At 34.6% G+C, this 24395-nt stretch overlaps 1 protein-coding gene across 4 annotated transcripts in view; it reads left to right on the top strand.

Annotated features, from left to right (window-relative positions):
* The window catches only part of CPT2 (Carnitine palmitoyltransferase 2), a 107065-nt gene extending 84109 nt beyond the window's left edge, over nt 1–22956 (top strand). For 3 of the 4 annotated variants that reach the window (XM_069837773.1, XM_069837774.1, XM_069837775.1), the window contains one exon: nt 1876–22956. In XM_069837773.1, the coding sequence (XP_069693874.1) occupies nt 1876–2011 (136 nt within the window). In that variant the 3' untranslated portion in view covers nt 2012–22956. The remainder of the gene's footprint in view (nt 1–1875) is intronic. The other variant, XM_069837776.1, reaches the window with a different exon arrangement.
* Nucleotides 22957–24395: the final 1439 nt, after the last annotated feature.

Genomic DNA, 24395 nt, shown 5'->3' with positions numbered 1-24395 from the left:
TTTACCTAATATTCCACCTGATTCTGTGACTGTTATGGATAACTCTATACATGATACATACACGAGTGTTTTACCAGGATTATGAAGTTTCTTTTGAAATGTTCGGTAGTCCTCACACCTTCCTGTAAAACTGGCCTGCTACTAGTTTAAAAACTCGGCGAAGTAAGTCCTTCTATTCGTGAAACGCATTATAATAGAATTGTGAGGCGAACCTAGTGGCAGAAATTGTAATGACCCTTCGAGTTCCAGTTTTGTTCTGTGTATGCACTAGCTTGTATATTATTATATAAGCAATGGTGAAAACAAATCATTGCTAGCTCTCTCCACTTATATTACACAGTTCATAGTTCTCAGTGTTGTGGGTTACGAGCTTCATTCATTTATTGTACCTATTTTAGAATAGTATTACCTGCACGAAGCTGTGGTGCAATGGATAACGCATCGGACCTCAAGCCAAAAGTTAGTACATTCGAGTCCCACTGTGGTAGTTATTTTTAATTCAAATACCTCTTATTTTATTGATGAGATCTTTGAATTCTTTATTTTCTGAACCACCGAAATACGAATTGCAGTAATTATTTATTGTGAATTCGACAAGAGTACCTACACTGTACCTACAGTGCTAACCCTACCCATTATTGGTTCAGAACAGTTCACTTGGACTCTTATGGAGCTCAAGTATTAGAGACACGCAGACCTTTGGCAACCAAAGGTCTGCGTGACAAATTCATGACCTTTTTGTGTTTTTTGTTATTATTTTCATGCATTTAATTTATGTCCCATTTTAATGTTTGAGGTGAATGAAATTCATTGTATGTAGTATCTAATGGTTAAGTCAGAATAATTAATTAACTTCAGAAAAGGTACTAGATTTCTTTCAGAAAAATACTATACAGATACGGAAATAAAATTTGGAGCTCCCTTATTGTATAAGTTTCGCTTATAATACATGTGCAGTAAACACAAGCCCCTGTATATATGCTACTTGTGGACAGTCATGCGAAATTGTTGCCTACATACAGGTGGACTCCCATCAAGACTCACTTCAAATTTTGATTTCGTATCTGTACTTACGGAGGATGTCGTCATTTTGAAAAATTCCTGTAACCTGTTTCCCACCGACAGTCAGTAGTGAAAGTGTAATTTGTTTTCTTTTATTACAGTGTATTTACTGTACAGTAATTTCTGAATATTGCTTACTTTCTCCTGTAAGAAAGACGAAAAGATAAATTTATTTATTTTCTCATTTATCCTTTTTGTTAAGATATTTTCTATTAAACAGAATACTGGTATGTACAATTTATGTACATCACAAGTTAATTGATAAACATATTGTACCGGTAACTTGTCCAGAGTAATGGATATGCATTTCTCAAACTACATTCTTTCTTCACCCTTCTAAACAATTATTTTCATTATTATTACAAAACAAGTTTATAATTACATACCAGGAGCTTAAGTTAAAAAAAAAAAGATACCTGTTGAAGTTTCAATGTTCGACTTCATCATCTGACAGAAACTAAAGTGTTAGCGATTGTGCCACAGAGACAGACATAGCAGTATTGTATCTGACACATTTCGAAAGGTACCGCTATGCCATATGTAGGTTAATTCAGTGTGTACTGGCCCAAAAAATATTTCACGCCATTCCATGCAAGTTTGAACCTGTAGATCCCTAGTCCCCACCTCAAAATATTTACCTAGGACCCCTCCACAAGCCTGTAAATTTTTTTGGTTGTATTCTGAAACACCCTGTATAAACTGTAATAATAAATGAAAGCTAATCTAGTGATGATATACAATTTTTCTCTAGTTATTACTTACTAAGATATATTAAAATATATGACTCAAATTCAAGTTCTGTTTTTTATGCAGCTACACTGTCTGGGATGAGCGACTGGGTTCTGTTGTGACAAGCTACCCACCTGCAAGAGATGGTCCAGGCTACATAGATTGTCTTAGATACGCCTATGACAATATTTTCCAGATTATGGAGACGGCAAAATCTTGAAATGAAGACAAGTTTAGTATTCATCACAATTCATATATAAATTTAAAAAAAAGAAGAAAAAGTGCGTGTTTTATATTGTTAAATAAGTTAATTCGGATCCATTTTGTATTTGCATGAACTATTCTACCCTACTAAACACAGAAATGTAACTGCAATCTAATTAATTCTGAAATAACTGCAGAAAAAGCTTGTTAGTGTAATATGTATAAAAATGCACATATCCCTAGTTGTACAGTTGTCAAAAAAAAAAAAGTGGCCACACTCATGAACAGTGAATATTTTCTAAGTCCACTTCAGGTCACAGCGATGTTACACGATACATGTGCTTGTAGAAGCAGTTCTGGAACTATGAAATTATTTCGTATCTGCGTCTCGTAGACCAGTGGTAGAGTGCTCACTTAATGATTCTAAGATTGTGAGTTTGGGCCTTATTCAAGTTTTCATTTTATTTTTTAATCATTTCTTAGTGATATAAATGATATTCAAATTATCATTTATATTCTGTTATTGTTCTTTATCGATATAAATAATATTCAAATTATTTATATTTTGTTATCGTTCTTTTAGCGATATAAATAATATTCACGTTATAATTTTTTGTATTCTGTTGTCGTTCTTTAGCGATATAAATAATAAAGTCAATATTGTATTCTGTTAAAGTCCTTTAACAATATAAATAATATTCACGTAATTTTTACTCTGTTATCGTTCTTTAGCAATATAAATAATATTTAAGTTATCATTTATTCTGTTATTGTTCTTTCGCGATATAAGTAATCTGTATTTTATGTGTAATTATTATAATATAAATAACCATTTTTCTTTGTAAAATAGGTTATTTTATTTAAATAATTATATATTATATAAAATCTTATATTAATTAAACAAACCGATATTTATCATTTATATTCTGTTATCATTCTTTAGTGATACTGTATAAATTAATTTTTTTTATTTGATTATTTAACAACGCTGTATCAACTACGAGGTTATTTAGCATCGATGGAGTTGGTGATGACATTATGATATTTAACGAAATGAGGCCGAGGATTCGCCATAGATTACCTGACATTTACCTTACAGTTGGGGAAAACCTCGGAAAAACCCAACCAGGTAATCGAACCCATGCCCGAGCACAACTCCAGATTGGCAGGCAAGCGCCTTAACCGACCGAGCTACGCCGGTGGTTCTACTGTATAAATAATATTCAGATTGTTTATATTATCATTCTTTAGCGATATCCAAGTCATAATTTATATTCAGTTATCATTCTTTAGCGATATAAATATCATAAATTTAATATTAGGTTTGGAACAATACAGTTGCATAATACTGGTGTTAGTTTTTTCTTTTTATATTATTACATTATACTATCTTGAAACACAATAATGAAAAGAAGTGAGGAGGAACTGAACCTGAGATGTTGACATCTAAATTCCGACATTCTTCCGACTGAGCTACAAGGGCTCAAGTATAGAAACATTTGCGGAAAAATTGACCCAATCCCCCTCCAGATTGTCTGATGATTTGTAGAAGCTCGATGCGGGGGGCAAAGGCTAATTGAGATTTTCCGGTCTTTGATCGGGTCAAAAATCCTGATAGAACTAATATTTAACACTTGCAGTGAATTTCGGTAAAGTCTGGAGGGCCCAATTAGTCAAATCCACTCTCCTCATCTCCACGCTTGGGCCCCCTGTGATGTAATAAGAGGCGAAAGAGACAGTGGTGTGCAGAAAGCAACAGGAAGTTACCGCATTTATCCTGGCCAAGAAAAACTGCAGACATGAGCAAAGGAAGCTTTTAATAGAAAAAGGAGCATCTTCTGCGGAAATCTGGAAAAAGAACTAAGGAAGAGACTAGTGAAGTGTTTTGTGTGGAGTGTGGCATTGTATGGGGCAGAAACATGAACATTAAGACGAAATGAATAGAAACGAATAGAAGCATTTGAAATGTGGATGTGGAGAAGAACAGAGCATGTGACGTGGATAGACAGAAGAAGAAATGAAGTTGTGTTGGATAAAGTGGGTGAAGAAAGAATGATGCTGAAACTGATTATAAAGAGAAAAAGGAACTGGTTGGGTCACTGGTTGAGAAGAATAATAGACGACATTAAGATATGTGGATCATATGCAGACACTAAGAGGAAGGCAGAAAATAGGAAAGATTGAAGAATGCTGGATTTGCAGTGAAAGACCTGCCCGTGGGCAGAACACTTATGTATGTATGTCCAGAATGCCTGGAATGTCGTGTCTGAGAACAGTTGCTATTTGCAAAGATTAGTCGATTCCATGCCCACTCGACTGCAAGATGTGATCGAAATATGGGGAAGATAGTCTAAATATTGAATTGTGGCTTTTTGTTTTGTTTTTTGAATGCTTAATTGTTTGAATGTTCTAAGGCAGACGCCAGTAAGTTTGCCTTGTTTATGCCACGAAAGATATTTTTGTTGAGAATAAAATCTTTTTTTCTTTCCATTTGCAGCCATAATGTCATAATAAATAATGATAAGGTCATGGCATAATACATTCATGAACCTGATGTTAATTACTGAAATAATCATAAAAGAGACAGGAGCAATTATGTATATTTTCTCTCTCTCTTAAAAACAAAACAAAAAAGAACATAAAAAGCACTAGGTTGTGTTCGAACGCAGGAACTCACGAATATCAGGCTGGAACGCTATCATTACACTATAAAACAACACAGAATACTTTAAATATAACTGTAGATATCAGGCAACGTGGTCCAACAACATATAACATCGCCTGTCTCCAAATTGTAGTGAAGATACTCGAAGGGAACTTTGCTTCTAGAGAGCAGCCACTTTTTCTTTTGACGACTGTACATCATTTTGAAGATATCTAGAGCCGCGATACAACATAAAACTCTAGTATTAGGTGCAAAATACTCTTCAGCATTGCTATACGTCATTATCTCATTTTTGTGCTTAGTAGAGCATATCCATTTGGTTTGAGAGAAGAAAATTATTTATGAATTGATGCATTCATGTAGTTGTTCTCTGTCTGCATAAACAAATGATACATCATTTCATATTGTCTGTTTGAAGCTTTTCATCACTCTTGCATGTCATTACATTGAATTGCGTAGCCTCAACTTGAGAAGTAATAGCACTCACAATACTCCAAATATAGCAATCATCACACACTAGGCTACCAACTTTCTGGCTTTCTGTTGCATAGATTGGTCATGATAATTCCATTGAGCCTCTGATTTTTGTGCAGAATTATATATACCAATCACTTCATCATATAAAGGATGCACGGCATCAATAGGTGAACAGTTAGCCTGTCCATTTTCTCCACTGAAGTGCAAATCTCGATGATTGTGAAATTGTATTTAATTTATAATTTTATTATCCACAATTCATTGTGTCGTAACTAATTGTACATGTACTCTGCTGACTCTGAATTCAAAGTTTTAAAGAGTAGTGTTTTGCTTAAAGATGAAGGCATCTAAAATTGAAATTATTGAATATCATATCCAAAATCTGCCAGATTCATTGTTACAATTTGAAATGAATGCATGCTGTTACTCTCGAGCTCAGGTTCTGGTTTCTTGTTGAGGTAGGCTGATTACGTATCTATAACTGTTTTTTTTAAGATGGGGCATGCCAGTTAAGCAGCTGAGCTTGGAATTACAGCCTATGTTGCCAATATGGACTACCATGCTGTCAGCTGATGGGATTAACTTTAGATGGCTGACGTTAAAACATTCATTGAAAATTTACGCGAAGATGAAAAAAAAATACAAAAATCGATAAAAAATGAAAGAAGAAACGTATAAATGCTAATATTGTGTGCACAATAAATGTCGCCAAGAGAGCTATTGAGCACTCTCCACGTGGGAACTTTAACTTTGGCAACTCAACCGTTGTTACCATGGCAACAGGCCTACCATGCTATGTGATATCCAGTTGTTTTTCCTATCGCAGCACTAATGTTAAGTCCCATAAAAAAAAACTCGTATAGCAACTTGTAGTATTTATTGGTAGGAATATTCAGTAAATTAGCTCTTAGTTCCTACTCTTGCAATTTAGCACATTGTGGACTTTAAGTTTCATTTTGAGCTTTGTTGGTTGCTTGAGAATCGCAAAATTATTCCTCAGCTAGAGTACATTGCATTATGGCATAGTGTAATTCTCGTAATTGTACAAAGATGGTGCTAATTGGTTGTGGTAGAACTCGCAGTGAGAGTTGCTATTCATGCATGTGTGCAATACTGGTGAGAAGTTTTAAGCAGATATTACTGTATATTTCTCAGGATTACTTTTCTTGCCATATATATATGTAATTAGAATCATAAAACTTTGTCTTCACTCCATGTGTGGGAAGCTACAGAGATGATTATCAAGTGCTCAATAGAGGAAATATTAATTTTCATTGCATGTGTTGTAGAACTTTACAGCTCTCTTTAATATAAATTGTAATTTGTTTTTATGTGTGTGTGCGTGTGTCGCACGAAGGGTGAAGAGGGTGATGGAATGCATAACATAGTACGACATTGACGTATTATTATTATTTTTTTCGCCTCAATTAGATGGACGGAGTAAGAAGAAATATGCAACTGAAAGGATTGCAAGATCCAGGTACATTAGGTAGAGAACAAGGAAGGAAAAAAATTAAATGAACATGATACTTTGGTTGAGGAAAAACTACAGCATTGTAGAAAGTCTTATAATAGAGAGATTATTATTATTATTATTATTATTATTATTATTATTATTATTATTATTATTATTATTATTATTTTCTACGTTTTGATAGTTATTCTGCGCAGAGCAATATTAAGCAATGTCTGATTTCAAAAGATGCTCATACTTTTTTTTTTTTTTTTTTCAAAATATTAAGTCTGTTGACCTGAATTAGACTAGTAAAATTAAAAAAAAAAATATATAATGATTAATACCTTGTATGAAAATTACAGTAGGTAGTTGCTACATTCAGTATGATTAGATATTTTAATAGCCCACAAACTTATAATAAGGTGAATATACCGAGCATTACACCATTCTTTCGTAACTACAATGTGACATTTTTTCAGAGGATTTTCCTCTCTAAATTTACACCATTATGTTTCTATTGAAATTTATCTACGAAGTTTATATTCTTTCTATATCGAGGCAAACATATATAAAATAAATTTACTGTATTTTTTAAATAGAATATTGGTTATAATGTAATCACTAGATAATGAAAGTGAGTCTTGTAAACAACAAATTTCGTTGTGCCTACAAGGCTTACTAGGCTACTAGTATTTTGATTAAGAGACCAAGTAAGATGATTTATTTTCTCATAAGTATTGTCACTAGAACCAATGAAATATCAACACGGACAGTGATATTTCTTCTCACTAAGTATTAAAGTGATCTGATCACTTTACAATAATGATTTTGATTTCTGAAAGCATAAAGGACGGTTGTGGCTACATTTTCAGTATGAAAACAAATCTTTCATGCTGCTGAAATTAAAAACATCTTCTCACTCTAACTATCATAATTGTCAGTCTCATATACTTCACTGGAATAGAGGAGCAACATAGAGTGTGATTAGTAATCAGTTTTTTCAGTTTTAACATACATAATAATTCATGCCACAGCATCATTTGTTTGTTTATTCTTTTCTCACCCTCCTGTCTTTGTGACATACGGCAGGCTCGGAGATATTTTGCGTCCACTGTACTAACAATTTATTGTCTCTTAGTTCTACAGTCTGTTTTTAGAGACCCAAGAACTTGTAATGACGAAAATTGGCGCAGTTTGTTTCTAAAGATACTTAATGTTTGTGTTTTTCTGTTAATAACTGCATATTTTTATAGTAATATTCAATATTGTTTTATGCGAAATCACATAATGCCAAAAAATATTAAATCTTTCTAAATTTTCTTCAGAATATTGCTCAAAAGCTTCTTTTGTATGAAAATTGACAAGATATTTTATTTTCCTATTACTCACAGATTGTCACAAACTGTTAGTGGGAAAACGAGGAGACATGTGAGACGCTCAGCACACAAATAGCACAACCCACAAAATATATTTTCACTTTACCTCTTTGTAACAGTTCGTGGAATGCGATACACAAACGAAAATTGTGCTGAATAGCTCATATTGTGTGTAGAAAATAAGTGTAATACCATATTGGTGGAAAGTTCATAGTTTTTTTTTTTCCAAATGTTTAAAACCCTGTTATCTGGTAACTATTGCGATTAGGATCGTGATTTTTGTTCATATTGATAGAAAATCTAATAAAGAATCATTTATTCCTCTGGCTTATTTCCATAGCGTGGATGGTTTTCGCGTAAGTTTAATTTAAGAACCACTAATTTCAAGCCAAAATGAATGAAGCAAATAGATTGCAATGCTGTAGTCAGAGCAGAAAGGGAGAGGTTCACCTACGGCAGTCTTGTCAAGGTCAGTGGCCACTACGAGAGGGTTGTGGCTTGTGTGACAATTGTTAGCAGCTGTCTCCTATAAAAATATTTAAACAAGTTTGATGGCACACTACACTCAACATAACGTCTATGAAATTTGCGAATGCATCTCTCATACAATTTCTTTCTCAAAATAAGTTTTAACGAGAAAAAGTGTTCTTTTCGACAATATTAAACAACAGAGATTAGTAATAGCGATATAGTATTTAGCGATATGAGGCCGAGAATTCGCTGTAGATTACCCGACATTCACCTTATGGTTGGGAAAAACCTCGGAAAAAACCCAACCAGGTAATCAGCCCAAGTGTGAATCGAACCCACGCCTGAGTGCAACTACGGATCGGCAGTCAAGCGCCTCAGTCGACTGAGCTATGCTGGTGATTTACACTCTGTTTCCCATTACAAGTGAAGGTACTCGTTTGTTCCTCTTTAATAAAGAAAGGAATCTATAACTGGAGAATAAGGTGTAAGAATGCTCGCTTCCTAGCCAGTATTTGGATGCTACAGTTAGAAGAAATAGAAAGGCTCCAACTTTATCTCATACTGTGGGTGTCTTTTCGTCAAACTGTGCTTTTCCCTTGCACTGTGTGTATGCATGTGTGTTAGAGAGGCTGTGTGTGCACACATGATGTGGATCTGCATGAACGTGATTTTTAAATCACTCTCTTGCTTAGCCTACCTATTAGTATAATAGATTTTGAATGAAGATTATTATCCACTGGCTTAGCTCGGTCAGTTAAGGCGCTTGTCTGCTGATCAGGAGTTGCACTCAGCAGCGGGTTCGATTCCCTCTTGGGCTGATTACCTGGTTGGGTTTTTTTCGAAGTTTTCCCCAACCGTAAGGCAAATGTCAGGTAATCTATGGCAAATTCTCTGTCTCATCTCGCCAAATATCTCGCGATCACCAATCCCATCGACGCTAAATAACCTCGTAGTTGATACAGCGTCGTGAAATAACTAATTAAAAAAATAAAGATTATTTCCATTCATGCAAGTCCACAATGCAGAAGGTAGCCTATTGTTCAAAACCAGTGATGTAGCATGGCTTCCGAAACACGGGAAGTAATCAAGATTAATTCAGTAATAATAATTATTTTCACTAAAAATAAGGATATAATTTTATATCTATAACTAAGAATCATAGATGTTTGAATAAATAGAAGTACAGTAGGAACTCGATCATCCAAACACTCGATAAACTGAAGGACGCAGTAGTCTGAATGGGCTCGAACAGGTCCCTTGAGTAGTGAAATGCTTTGTGGAAAAACTCAATTTTTCCATCATCAAATGAAGATGAACCACGTAGGTATTATTACGAGTAAAGATTGGTTAGGCAATTTCAAAAAACGTCAAGGCATCAGACATCTAAAAATTACAGGCAAAAAACTCTCGACTAAAGAGGAGTCAATCGAAGAGTTCCAAAAAGAGTTTGAAGAGCTTGTGAAAGAGAAAAACTTCAGTGCAGAACAAATCTAGTTCTTCAGTGGTGAAATATGTTGCTGCAGCATATGCAAGATTGTGCATTCGATCAAAAACTGAATATCAGTGTTGCAAAAAAAAAAAAAACTTTACTGACACTTTTTAGGTAAATAGGTACAGTATGTAGTAAAAAAAGGTTTTGGCATATTATATCATACATATTGTATATACACATAAAATAAAAATGTTTTTTTTTTTTCATCATAAAAGTATTTCTTTTTCATTTAAAAAACCCCGGTAACCCAAATGAATCTCCGATTCGCTAATACGAACGACCCCTTCCCACAATCTGTTTGGATTATCAAGTCCCTGCTGTAATATTCTGCTAACAGTCTTAACTTATCATTTATAATGCAGTGCATTAATTTTAATGGTTTGTTTAAAAGTTAGATATCGGTACTTTTATTTTCAATTATTATGTAATAAATAGCCCATCTATTATAGTGTCCATCGAAACGTAAATATGAAATTCTTTATAATTTAAAAGTGACAAATATAGTTCCTTTTTTGGTTATCTAAATGCAATATAACATTTTTATGATACGAATTCTTAATATTTCAATATATATCTTATTAATATTTTAATTAAATTTAGAGATATACGATAATTTTAGTATTCTATATTAACATGGAATGTTTAAGTGGACATCTATTCGGGAAAATATCCGTTACAATTTCTGTAATACTCCACGTGCCTCCTGGTCCTTAGCAGGACCGTACTGATGCAACCTGCAACATATTGTTTTCCGTAAAGACAGCAGGCTAATGCAACCCGCATCATATCATTATTGGATATTACTAGTGGCTTGACCAGCCACATTTTACGCAATCCCCTGCTTTACTTTTTAATTCAAAGTTTGTTACTCTCCTCTAAGATAATTAAAATACATACAATCATATTTATACAAATAAATTTAGGTTAGCTTTCTATACTTCAATCCATACTTATTACAAATGGATTTTAGAGAACCCAGAGGTTCATTGCCGCCCTCACATAAGCCTGCCATCGGTTCCTATCCTGAGCAATATTAATCCAGTACATACCATCATATCCCACCTCCCTCAAATCCATTTTAATATTATTCTCCCATCTACGTTTGGCCTCCCCAAAAGTCTTTTCCCCTCAAGTCCTCCAACTAACACTCTATATGTATTTCTGGATTCACCCATACGTGCTACATGCCCTGTCCATGTCAAATGTCTGGATTTAATGTTTCTAATTATGTTAGGTGAAGAATACAGTGCATGCAGTTCTGTGTTGTGTAACTCTCCATTCTCCTGTAACTTCATCCCTCTTAGCGACAAATCTTTTCCTAAGCACCTTATTCTCGAACACCCTTAATCTCTGGTCCTCTCTCAAAGTGAGAGTCGAAAGTTTCACAGCCATACAGAACCGATAATATAACTCTTTTATAAATTCTAATTTTCAGCTTTTTTGAGAACAGACTGGATGATAAAAGACTCTCAACCGAATAATAAAAGGCATTTTCCATATTTATTCTTTGTTTAATTTCCTCTCGAGTGTCATTTATATTTGTTACTGTTGCTCCAAGGTACTTGAATTTTTTCACCTTTTCAAAGGATAAATTTCCAATTTTTATTTCCATTTCGTATTAAGTTCTGGTCACGAGACATAATCATATACTTTGTTTTTCGGGCTTTACTTCCAAAGCTATCTCCTTACTTGCTTCAAGTAAAATTTCCATGTTTTCCCTAATTGTTTGTGGATTTTCTCCTAACATATTCACATCATCCACATAAACAAGTACCGGTAGCTGATGTAACCCATGCAATTTCAAACCCTCTCTGTTATACTGGACTTTCGTAATGGCATATATTAGAGCAAAGTTAAAAAGTGAAGGTGATAGTGCATCTCCTTGCTTTAGCCCGCAGTGGCTTGGAAAATCATCTGACAGAAACTGGCCTATGCATACTCTGCTGTACGTTTCACTGAGACACATTGGAATTAATTGTACTAGTTTCTTGGGAATACCAAATTAAATAAGAATATTATATAAAACTTCTCTCTTAACTGAGTCATATGTCGTTTTTTAGTCTATGAATAACTGACTCCCATTTTTTTTCCAATATTTGTCGAATACAAAAAATCTGATCAATAGTCGATCTATGTATTATGCCTAAACCACATTGATGATCCCCAAAAATTTCATCTACAAGAATATTGAAGAAAATTTTGTACTGCGTCAGCTAAAGTGATATTCCTCGAAAGTTACTACATTTAGTCGTATATTTTAATTCCAACACTATTGTCCCCTTCTATTGTCTTCCAATGTGCATATAAAAATAAGAAAATATGTATTTTTAGAGCCTATTTTCATATTTCAATACAAAGAGTTTAAATATCGAAGTTCTGCTTATAAAAAACGAGTAAATCGTTTAAATTACTTTGACATTATAGGCGTGGACAAATGGGTGGACAGAATCACGAAAACCACTTACTCGCATTTAGTGATCATGTATTAAGCTTATTAATATTATAATTACTATTATCATCATCATGATCGTCATCATCATCACCACCATCATTTACTAGTAATGCTATATTTTATAGTTGTAATATTAACATATATGAAGGGTACACGGGAAAAGCGAACAATGTCACATTTCCATTAAAGGTGAGATATTGATCTATTTCAATATATTGCTGCAAAATTTATTGGTTTTTCTACTTGAAATGAAGGAAATGATGAGTGTATCCGTGGTTTTAATTCTCCTTTACCACTTTTGGTAAAAATAACTCTAAATTTTGTAGTAATACAGTGAATTAGATAACGACATCTCCCTTAAAGGAATTGTGGCATTGTTCGTTTTTCCCGTGTACCCTTCATATGCGACTGCTAATAACATCATAGTGACTTAAATTTTGAAACACTACACAGTATTGCTCTGCGAACAATAGCATGTGCTGTTGTGAATAGAGCAAAGAAACGTCAAAAAGAACTTGGAAGCAACTGGCTTTTTACATATCCTCAGAAAGAGAAAACATAATGCTTCTGTAGCTGTCGGTCTTTCTTTTCCTCCAGAAACCCATTGTGACAAGTAGGTATACTTGGAAGCTAACTTTTCACGTCACCCACATGTTCAAATTCATCCTGAGTCAAAACATTGTATAAACACGAAATAGCAAAATATAAGAACAAACGAATAACAATTATCTGTATGCAAAAAAAAAAAAAAAAAAAAACAACTTTGTTCTAAAAATAAAAGGGGAAGCAATGCTTCCACCACATCTATGGATGCTACGCCCTTGTTCCAAATGATATTAGTGTGTCTGACTGACAAATAGAACTACTCACAATAATGGATAGAAGAGATGTGTGAGCCGTAAAAGTAATATTTTATAATAAAACTCATTTACAATAAGAAGATAGTAAATTTTCAATCTTCATTTTATTACACGTATTACACATTGAAGATTTAACATATGGGTCAAAGATTAGTTTGGGAGATTGGGATAATTTTCTATGAGATATTATCTGTTTCAAATTTCAAGATGAATTCATGTTTTCTTCATAATATCATGTTATTTACTTTTCGATTAAGTGATCATTATATTCTAAATGCCATTTCTCAAGTAACAACAGAATTTGTTGAAAAAATGTCATGTTTTATTTAACGACGCTCGCAACTGCAGAGGTTATATCAGCATCGCCGGATGTGCCGGAATTTTGTCCCGCAGGAGTTCTTTTACATGCTAGTAAATCTACTGACATGAGCCTGTCGCATTTAAGCACACTTAAATGCCATCGACCTGGCCCGGGATCGAACCCGCAACCTTGGGCATAGAAGGCCAGCGCTATACCAACTCGCCAACCAGGTCGACGAATTTGTTGATGTGTGTATGTGTGCATGCGTGTGAAGTTATCAAAACGTGATTAAGTGCATTATTTATAGCATATCTTTACTAAGTCCAGTTCGGAAGTGAAACCAATATGCAAATTATTTCTTGGTGGATATAAGATTTTTTAGGTTTTCACAGTGACTGGGATTGGAATTAGGCTTTTGGGTCGGTCATCTGGATTAGCCTGGTGTAACGAGCCCACCAAAGTAGGCGACCTGTCTGGTCTTTCCTTGATGATGGAACCTGTATGTAGTTCCGAAATGGAAATGTCAAGTTCCAGGACACGGTGGATTACCCAAAAGCCTAATTTCAATTTCTTGGTGGGTGTTTCCCAACTTTGCGTGAGTGATGTTATGGGTTAGCTTTTGTTGTGTTATATATTTGATTACTTAAAAATAAAGTATTGTTTTTATTTGATGTGTATAATTTCTTCCAATGGCTCCAATGAAGTCGTAAATACAGTGGCGTATACTGGTTAAAGGGTTTGGGCTACCGCTGACCCTATTATTACACAAAATATATCTAACAATTACTTTAATTTTAATTACTATGGTAAAACTAATAATACAAAATTATTACATTATGTTATATTATAAACTTTTTCTTTTGTAATTTCCTTGGGCTACCGCCGGTAGCCCGCAAAATACGCCCCTGTGTAAATATCTATATTGTAAGTATTAAATTTGGTCACAAGGCACTATGAAAAATTGCTGAGATACTGACAAAACCATGTACCAAGATTGTTTGGGAAGGTTTTTCTTTACTGTAATGTACTGGGTGAAGAGATATTAGAGAAACCGCAATGTGGCAACCTGGCTCTCAGCCAATCCACTCTGGTTTGCATAGAGCTTATTATCTGTGATACACAACACAGTATCAGTAATTTGATACACCACAAACTACTAATGCCGCGCATATTGGTGTGTAACCATTTGCTCCCCTCCCTAGTTTTTTTTTTTTTTTTTTTTGATGAAGAATAGTCCTCTTCTGAGGTCGGGGCACCCATTAGGTCGGATTCTTTTCACCCCGTATGAGAGGTTGACATGAGTATGGAAGTAGTTAAGATGAATTAAGATGAAGGTAACAGTGATGGCGAAATGACCTCAGAGTCCTGCGCCCAAAGTCACGTAGCATTTGCTCTTACTGAGTTAAGGAAAAATCCTGGATAAAACCTCGACCAAGCAACTTTTCCCAACCAGAATTCAGTCCTGGGTCTACTAGTTTCGCAGTCAGACATGCTGACTACTACCTGAAAGCAGTGGATAAAGTATTAATGTAAAATATTGCTATTTATAAACATTTAAATCAACATTTACTCACTCAAATTAAGGAAGGAATGCAGAAACTGTCTGCCATCTTGTTCCAAACACTTTTTCACCTGTTTGAGAAGTGATACATCGTTCACTTAAGCTTCCGTTAAGAAATGAAGCGTTCGGGCGCGGGTTCGATCCCCGCTTGGGCTGATTACCTGGTTGGGTTTTTTCCGAGGTTTTCCCCAACCGTAATGTGAATGCAAGGTAATCTATGGCGAATCCTCGGCCTCATCTCGCCAAATACCATCTCGCTATCACCAATCTCATCGACGCTAAATAACCTAGTAGTTGATACAGCGTCGTTAAATAACCAACTAAAATAAAAAAATAAAAAAAAGAAATGAATGTTTCCTGGATGTTCTTTTTCATTTCTTCCACTTTGTCTTTTAGAGTTACCAAAGACAATAGTCATAACGAATTAAGTCCGGAGATGAAGGGGACCAGACATTCCTGTTAATAATTCTGTTCTTGAGTAAATTATATTGTAACTGCTTATATTTAGTAATACTTTGGATTAATATTCTGTAATGTTTCAACTGATAGCAAGCTTCTTGCATAACAGGAGTCTGCAAGTGACTCCGCCCGGGGCCAAGTCTCCATGTTGAGGCTTCTTTACAATCTATTCACACTGTAATCCAGAAACTGCTCATACTAATTATAAGAACTTGAAGTTGACAGAGTAGTGGTGAAGTTGTTTAGGATTATGTGTACATATATGAAGCTCATCACCATCTTTATTCAATTTCCTTCCTTTCATTGTTTCTCTCCCTCGCTCTCTCGCTCGAAATCAACAGTATATTTAATTAGCATTAAATATTACTTCATTTATTCAAATATTATTAGTATCATTTGACTTTCGCAGAAATTCATGAAGTTGCCTGAACCATACACACGTTATGTGAACATAGCTAGAAAAATATCTGCGGATATACGAAAATTAATTATCATGTAGCCTTTTCAATTATTTGATGGCAATTGACTTCTTAGACTGAAAAGTAAGACTTAAGCAGTAATTTTGATTCATGAGAATTCGAATATGACTACTGTGAGATATAAAATTGTTCTAGGAAGTAGTCTTTAGATATTAATACTAATTTAGGATAAATATGTTATGAAGAAGCTTATTGGATGTGACCTTTAAAAATAAACAAACGTAGCCTTGTCTGCTTAGGAAAGTGTGAGGGATGAGAGTGAAAGTATGTCATTTCAATACCTTTTGCATTTTAGTGTTCTTTTAGTGATGAAATGAATCCATGAACAATATATTGAGCTAATTCTCTTCTCACCCTTTGATAAATATTATGTTTATCTGTTCACAAATCTGATAACCCTAAATTCCGGTACTTTTATTCTCCTCAAACAATTATTTATAGATTTCTTAATCAGTATTGTGTTATTGTTAAATACCTGTTCAGTTATACCACTACCAGGAACTTCGTACCAGTAGTTTAATTTCTCGTGTTCATGCAGTATGTGAATTCGGGAAGTACACAGTATTAAGTCAGTTTTTGTTAAGTGGTTATCTATCAATAATGTATTAACTGTGTGGCTATCTAGTGTTGATGAAATTGGCGATATTTTGGTGAGGTGTGGCCGAGGATTCACTATGGATTGTCTAACATTAATTTTACAGTTGAGGAAAACCTCTAAAGAAAACCAACTAGACAACCAGCCCAAGCAGGATTCTAATTCACGCTCAACAGCCTCAGCATACTAGTCCTGCCCACTAATTTCTAGAACACGCTGGTGGCCTGTTAAACCTGTTACAACAATAACTCTAATCTGGAAAATACCGCCAATATGCCCTCCTATCAAGACATTTATATTAAGCGTGTCTTAGGAGGAACATAAAATACTACAGGATAATGTATTTTCTGTTAATCTACATCGATTTAACCTGATGTACCTATATCCGAAGTCTAACAGTTGGGAAGATAGAGGGAGGCATTATACATGTATTTCTGTTTTAGAACAATTTGATTTGATACATTATTGAAAATGCCTGTTCTGTTATAATAAACTTATTTCACATTAAGCACAAACTGAGTAAGAAAATAAAATAATTATATAAGACATATTACTGAGATGACTCTTCTTATGGGTTCTATGAACTGTACCGGTACTGCAGCTGCAGGAAAAGTATATTCATGTTTATGTGATCGCTGGCCTTCACACTAGAGCCCAGAAAGCCTGCTTGATAAGGATATGGTTGAGTTTTTCCTTTTACTAGCTAGATAATCACATTAAACTTACAGAATCCTTACAAGTTCCATCAGTACAGTTTGCATGTTATACTACTATATAATACAGTTACATTCTTCCATAGTTTTAAATATAACTGGGTGACAATAATACATTATGTAAGAGTATGGTAAGTTTCAATTTACATAAGCTGCTCGAAATGTTCTTCAGCTGCAGTGCTGCTAGCACGTCAAGTATAGTATGTAGAATCGCAAGATTTTCAAATACTTCTTTAGTCAATTTAATCCCTAAAATTAGACTTTGGACATAGATATATAGGGTTAAACTGATGTAGTTTAACCAAAACTATTGCCTGCTGATCTGGAGTTGTGCTTGGGTGTGGGTTTGATTCTCGCTTGGACTGAGTACCTGGTTGGATTTTTTCCGAGGCTTTCCCCAACTGTAAGGTGAATGTCAGGTAATCTATGGTGAATCCTCGGCCTCATCTCGCCAAATATCATTTCACTCTCACCAAATTCAGTCGACGATAAAGAGCACAGTAATTGATACAACGTCGTTAAATAACAAAGTAAAAAAAAAGGAAAGAATTGCAATACTTGCATATGAACATTGATGTCTATCAAGCTATACTTATTGCACTATTGCCATTCGCAGATTGTTCTGTACAATCCTAGCTTTCAACACAAAATTTCATAGTTTCAAATCTAGTTCTTCAAAGATACCAAATGTCTGAATTGTGTATTGTGTTGAAATGTGAGGAATAGCCATGTAATTTCCCCATGTGTAGATGTGGTGTATTAATGTGTGTAGTGACAGTTTAAAAATTCTGTCTGTAACGTGAAATTTATAGTCTTCATAGTTTATACCTTTATTTTTCCATATAGTACTTAACACTTTTTATCAAAGTTTCGGATATTAATTCAGCATGTGACTCAGAAATGAACATAATTAAGCTACATTCATGAGAACTCCATCATCTAACAGGTACTGCTACACTGCTTCCATTCTACCAGATAGTCTATATAGCTTCGAAATTACTTGGATATTAACATTCCTACTTATTAACTATATCAGCCGTAGTCAGTGAGTGTGAGGTACTTGTGATGTGTGTGCAAAAAGGACAAGACTTGCTTAGTGTGCGACGTCATTTAAGAACAGTACTAACAGGTTGCTGTGCTATTAGGGAAATTTAAGGTCGGGGTTGTCGATAGGGGAATAGCGAACTTCGCCTTCTCTCGAGTCAAGGCAAAGGCCTTATCATCACATATGTCTGTAGTACAGAGTAAAGGCTTTGAACTTGGCTTTTGTTCTGTGGGTGATCAACTTCTGGTTAGAAATGCTGAGCATTTTCCAAATTTATCGCAAGTGCGTGATCCTGATACCAGTCTCTGAAAAGTATATGCAAACTCTGCTAAACTTTCTTCTCCAATTTGAATCAAGGCTTGCATCTGGAAACACTGTTACCTGTTTCAACTTTTTCCTACCCTCTATCCAGTTAATTTCAATTTCTTAGCAGATATCAAATAGAACTGTTACATTTACAATGCGAAGATTTGTTGAAGGACAAATATGAATGTAAAGAGGACTTGGGTGGTTTATGCAAAAATCTCTCCTACACCATATTCCCAAGATTACATGCACTTGTTGCACAAATGTTCTGTACGTTTGGATACACATGTGTGTGTGAAACAATTTTTTTTTACTCATGAAACTTGCAAAGTCCAAATCATGACGTTATTGTCAGATCACAACCTAACATGTAGTCTTAGATTAAATGTTGCCCAGTCATTACATCCCAATATTGATAAGCCTGCTAAAGAAAAGAGAAACAGAAAATCCAGAAAACGATTACTGTAGGCCTAATCATTCTGTAACATCTAAGTTGCAGGTGAACATGCATATTAATTATTTGCATTATTTACTTTTTTTTTTGTATTGTGCCCGATTAAATTAATTCAAATAATTACATACACAAAAGTGGCGTTTGTTTTGTTAAACATTGAGTTTTCTCATAATATAGAGCAAAAATTGAATTATCATATATAAACATATTTTATAATTCGACCAGCCTCATGAGCTAGTGGTCAGAGCTTCTGACTACAGTTTATGAGGTCCCGGGTTCGATTCCCGGTTAGAACACAGGAATTTTTTCTTAAAGGAGAATGTTCTTGTGTTCGTCCATGGTCTGGAAATTAGGTTAGGCTTAGATTTAAGACCTCTCCTGTCACTTCATAATCATCCTATCATACTATCATTGGGGCAGTGTAACTCTGCCTTTCAGGTGCCCCAACCTCAGAAGTGGGTTACAAATAAACCATTGCCAGGTGAGACAGAAATGTCAAATGACAACCTGGTGACATTAAAAGAAGAAAGAAAAGAATGAATATTTTATAATTCAAATAATTAACAGATGGAATATCTAAAAAGTATGTCGACCTGGTTGGCGAGTTGGTATAGCGCTGGCCTTCTATGCCCAAGGTTGCGGGTTCGATCCCGGGCCAGGTCGATAGCATTTAAGTGTGCTTAAATGCGACAGGCTCATGTCAGTAGATTTACTGGCATGTAAAAGAACTCCTGCGGGACAAAATTCTGGCACATCCGGCGACGCTGTTATAACCTCTGCAGTTGCAAGCATTGTTAAATAAAACATAACATTTTCTAAAAAGTAAGTAATATTACCAACTGCAAGACACTGTATTACTTCACTCCCAAATCATCACTGCCTGCATGCCTAATACCCTCTCTTTCCTCCTGTGAAAAGCTGTCGACACTTTACTAACTCTCCAAAGCAATCTGCCTGCAAGCGGGTAAAGCAGGGTGAGATGACGTCATGTCCTATTTACATCTGAACTATATTATTATAACTCACAATCAGTTTGTAATTTTTAATTTATGTTCTATTCATTTTCAAGACATACGTAATTCCTATAAAGTTGTTCATGACCTTGAATGGTTGTTAATTTGTGTATTTTGTTGGAGTGTGAGTTATATCAGTCCTTCATGGTACAAGAATACATAAGATAGAAAACATTATTTTTTGCATTTCTTAATAATGGATAGTTAAAATCCTTAGAATATTTAATTTCCGTAGTAACAGCCATTACCCAATAACGTTTTAGGTACCGGTACTCCATATTGACAGTTCTCACTTCAGTGATATTAAGAAGTTTTATTTACTGCCGTCATTTGGTTCTATCTTTGGTTCCCATAGTCATGTTTTGATGTGAATTAGAGGTTATCTTAATTTAAATTTCATTTATATATTCGGTGCAATGTATTGTATGTAGACACGTATTTTTTTTTTATTTAGGGCTCATATTTACTCTAAAGCAAATGAACAATTGAAGTATTCTGTGAGTCTGTTTTTGGTATAGCCTATTCTACAGAAATACGAGTATATACTGTATTACAGTTCATTTCAGAAGTATCCTCTTTGAGGACGTTGCAGTTGGAAAGTATAATTAAGACTAACTCTTTATGCTGACTAGCCTGAAGCAGGATGTTCACTGAACTTAATCAATGCATTTCTCCCAGCCCTCTACTAGGCAAAATAAATTTACACTCCATAGTAAATTGTGTTCAGATGGTTCAGAGACTGCTGTGATGGAGTGATTATTTCGTAATGTGAAATACAAAGGGGCTCTTTCACCTTAGCAAGTAGGAAATAATCACAGGAAAACTAGTGGGAAAGTATGCAGGATGTAAAATAACTCGCAGTTTCAAGCCATCAAGAGGTTTTGAATACTGTGATGCCAATGTGTTAAAAGAGAATCATGCTAAATTCCAAACAATTTGGATGTTTGCTACAAATAACTAATTGAATCTTGTCTCTCCAAAAAGGGGCATGTACAGTGATACCAACTGCCATGCCAAGTTCTGTTAGTGAAAACCATAATGTGCATAACCTTGAGCGCACTTTGATTGCGTGATGTCCCTGGTGAATGGCATTCTGCACTTTGCTGCTTTAATTGCAGATCAGAGGATTGCGTCTATCCATTTAAAGCCAGAATGTGTGAAAAAAATGCGTCCTCTCATGTCTGTCATTGAAAATATATGGAGATAATGCCAGATGAGCTTGATGCTGTTGTGCACTCAACATGTGGCAATATCTACTTGGCACAGATTTTCGTTTCCCCAACTGTTGGATCAGAAATCAATACACACTAATGGACTATATTTCGACCTCTGCTGCAATCGCTTCTACGCTTTAAGTGCCCTCAGTTAGTATCATTCACATAAACATAGGAACAACAGTAGTTCATAGGACACTGAAGATGATGCAGCACCAACGTCGAAACGGGCCCTCTGTCTAAGGTACATAACCTTTTTTAAAAAATTTTAATACATTTAACGTGTCGACTAAACAATTTTAAGTTTTCAAACAAAGTGTTAACATGAACTAGAATCAATGAATAAACTAGCCCTTCCCAATGGCATTAAATCACCAGTGCACAGATTCATATGTCAGTATACTCATATGCATGAGGTCATGCAGCTTGTGCCAATATTTCCAATGCAACTTTGAATTTTGTAAGGACATGCATCAAAACGTGAAAAGTTGAATCACACTATTTTATGAATTGTAACTGGTACTCAACAAACACATAAGCTGGCTTTGGCGAAAGTTTGAACTTTCTACATACTAAATTTCCAGTGTTGCTGCTTTCATAGAAACGTGGTACCATCATACAGGTAACCTCTGAAATGACACCCTCATATGTTGAAGAGCTTGCTGTTAGTATTACATTCACAACAAGAGTATGTGCCATCAAGCAAAATTGTGTCTTATAAATGTTTGCTAGAGATTTCAGCCATGATGAGAATTCTGTGGTTAACATGTTTAATATAAGATGATACCAGTATTAAAAATTTAGAGTTTTATATATATATATATATATATATATATATATATTTTTTTTAAGACATTGAAAGTCACTTGCTTACTATTTTATTACGTGCTTTTGCAGGAATGTAATTTAAATTGTATTCTTCTAAATACACTGCAATGTATTACTTATTTCACGAAAGTGGAAAATACTCTTGAAATTCACTTCTGCAGGGCTTTTAAATAAATTAATTAGGTATATTCAAGTGTGAGATGCATTAAAATATGAATATGTTTTATGTACAGAATATGTTACTTTAGATGCAGTGAAACTTCTTTAATGCTTAATTGTCTTGTTGTTTAGTCAACTGTCCGAAGACAGGTTTGAACCTCACAAGTGATACAACAATGCACCACTTATGAGGCAACTAGGCCAGGAGATAATGGAAAGGAAATTAAAAGGAAAATATTTTTTTTTACATTCTTAGTACCTAGACTTATGCAGCTAAGCAGTTTTATATCCTTTATATTTAGAAGTTTCACTGTATTAATATTCATCAGCTGCATTTATTCTGTCACTCCTTGATGATAATTGTTGCTAGATCTCGTAGTCACAGAATAACTGCTGTAGCTCATAAGGTTGAACATAATTATAATGGATCGTATTTTATTGTGCCCGTGTTAAAAGTGATTTGATTTTAATTTGTAGGTTCAGAAATTGAAACTGCCTATTACAATCAGGGTCTTAATTTCGCAATCAATTACTTATATGCGTGTTACCTCTCTTTATGATACCTGAATAAATATTTTACGAATATATGCTTCAACTTTATTTCAAATTGAATTTCTCAAGAAGCTTTATATATCCATTATCCTCTTTCCTCTACCTACTGTATATTTTTAAGTAAGAGTCAGACATTTCCTGGAACAGTGAGGTAGAGCGAGCATTATCTAAACCGTTATCACGAAAGACAAAAATTCATATTTAAAAAACATTAACTGTGCCAGTTTTATCTTATGCAACCGAGATATGATCACTGAGTAAAAGTAATGAAAATCGATTGAATGCATTTGAACGGAAAATCCTGAGGAAGATATTTGGACTCGTGAATGACAATGGTGTGTGGAGAAAAAGGTTTAATTGTGAGATCTATAATCTGTATAAAGACATTGACCTGATGAAGAAAATTAAAATCAATAGACTAAGATGGGTGGGTCATATGGCCTGAATGGAACCAAATAACCCAGCAAAGCATATCTTCTCAGCAAATCCTGAGGGAAAGAGAAAAGTGGGATGACCGAATACCAGATGGCTGGACTGTGTTGAGAGGGATTTGAAAATCATGGGTGTCAGGAATTGGAAGAAGGCAACCAATAGGAACCAATGGCAAGACATTCTTAAGCAGGTCAAGACTCGGCCAGGGTTGTAGCACCAGGGATTATGATATTTTAATTTTTCTCTAAAAAATTATCATTTTAGTTTTTACAAGATTCAAGACTTATCAAAAACGCAGTGAACATGGCGACAATCAATTGAACGAACACCACCTGTTATCACTGCTCACAATATTGGGCTACATTGCTCTCCTTACACCTTAATATAATGTAACAGGAAAGAAAAGTGTGTTCCCTCCTTACACCAAAGACACAGGGTAAATTGACTGCAATATTTTTTTTAAATGGAAGTGTCTTATTTCGATACCATTTCATCATAAGTGTATTGTATAATGAAGTGCAAAAGGATGAATGAGGAAGATCAAGGAGTTGCAGATATGTCTTTTTGTACAGTTGGCAATAATTCCTCGCAATGTTACAGCATGGTTTTAAGTTACATGTATTCTAGAGTCATTCCCAAATCTGTAATGTGACAAACCTGTGCTTTGTGGATGAAGGACACTTTGAAGGTACTACTTACTCTACTTTTACGCAAGTGAATATGTATTTCGACATTAAAGTCCAAAACTGCTAATAACTGTCAAGTACTGCATATTTAAAGAAGAACAATTTCTTTTTTATATTTTTATTAAAATAACACTGTAGCTATGAATTGAAATATTCGTACTGAAACAAAAACTGCATTACACAGTGTACATCACTTAAAATTCTGTAGGATATGACATTATTCTTTCATCATATCTTTAGTTTCACCTAATAAGCAAATGACTCCTTAGAGATCTGCCTTCCAAGTTGTGGTGTGATGAAGTTGAAATGTTATGATAGACGAAGATAGTAGGTACACATCTCACGGTATATCTA

Source organism: Periplaneta americana, chromosome 10 (genome assembly GCF_040183065.1).
Source record: "Periplaneta americana isolate PAMFEO1 chromosome 10, P.americana_PAMFEO1_priV1, whole genome shotgun sequence".
Taxonomy (NCBI): Eukaryota; Metazoa; Arthropoda; class Insecta; order Blattodea; family Blattidae; genus Periplaneta; species Periplaneta americana.
This window is presented reverse-complemented; position numbering and strand designations above follow the sequence as displayed.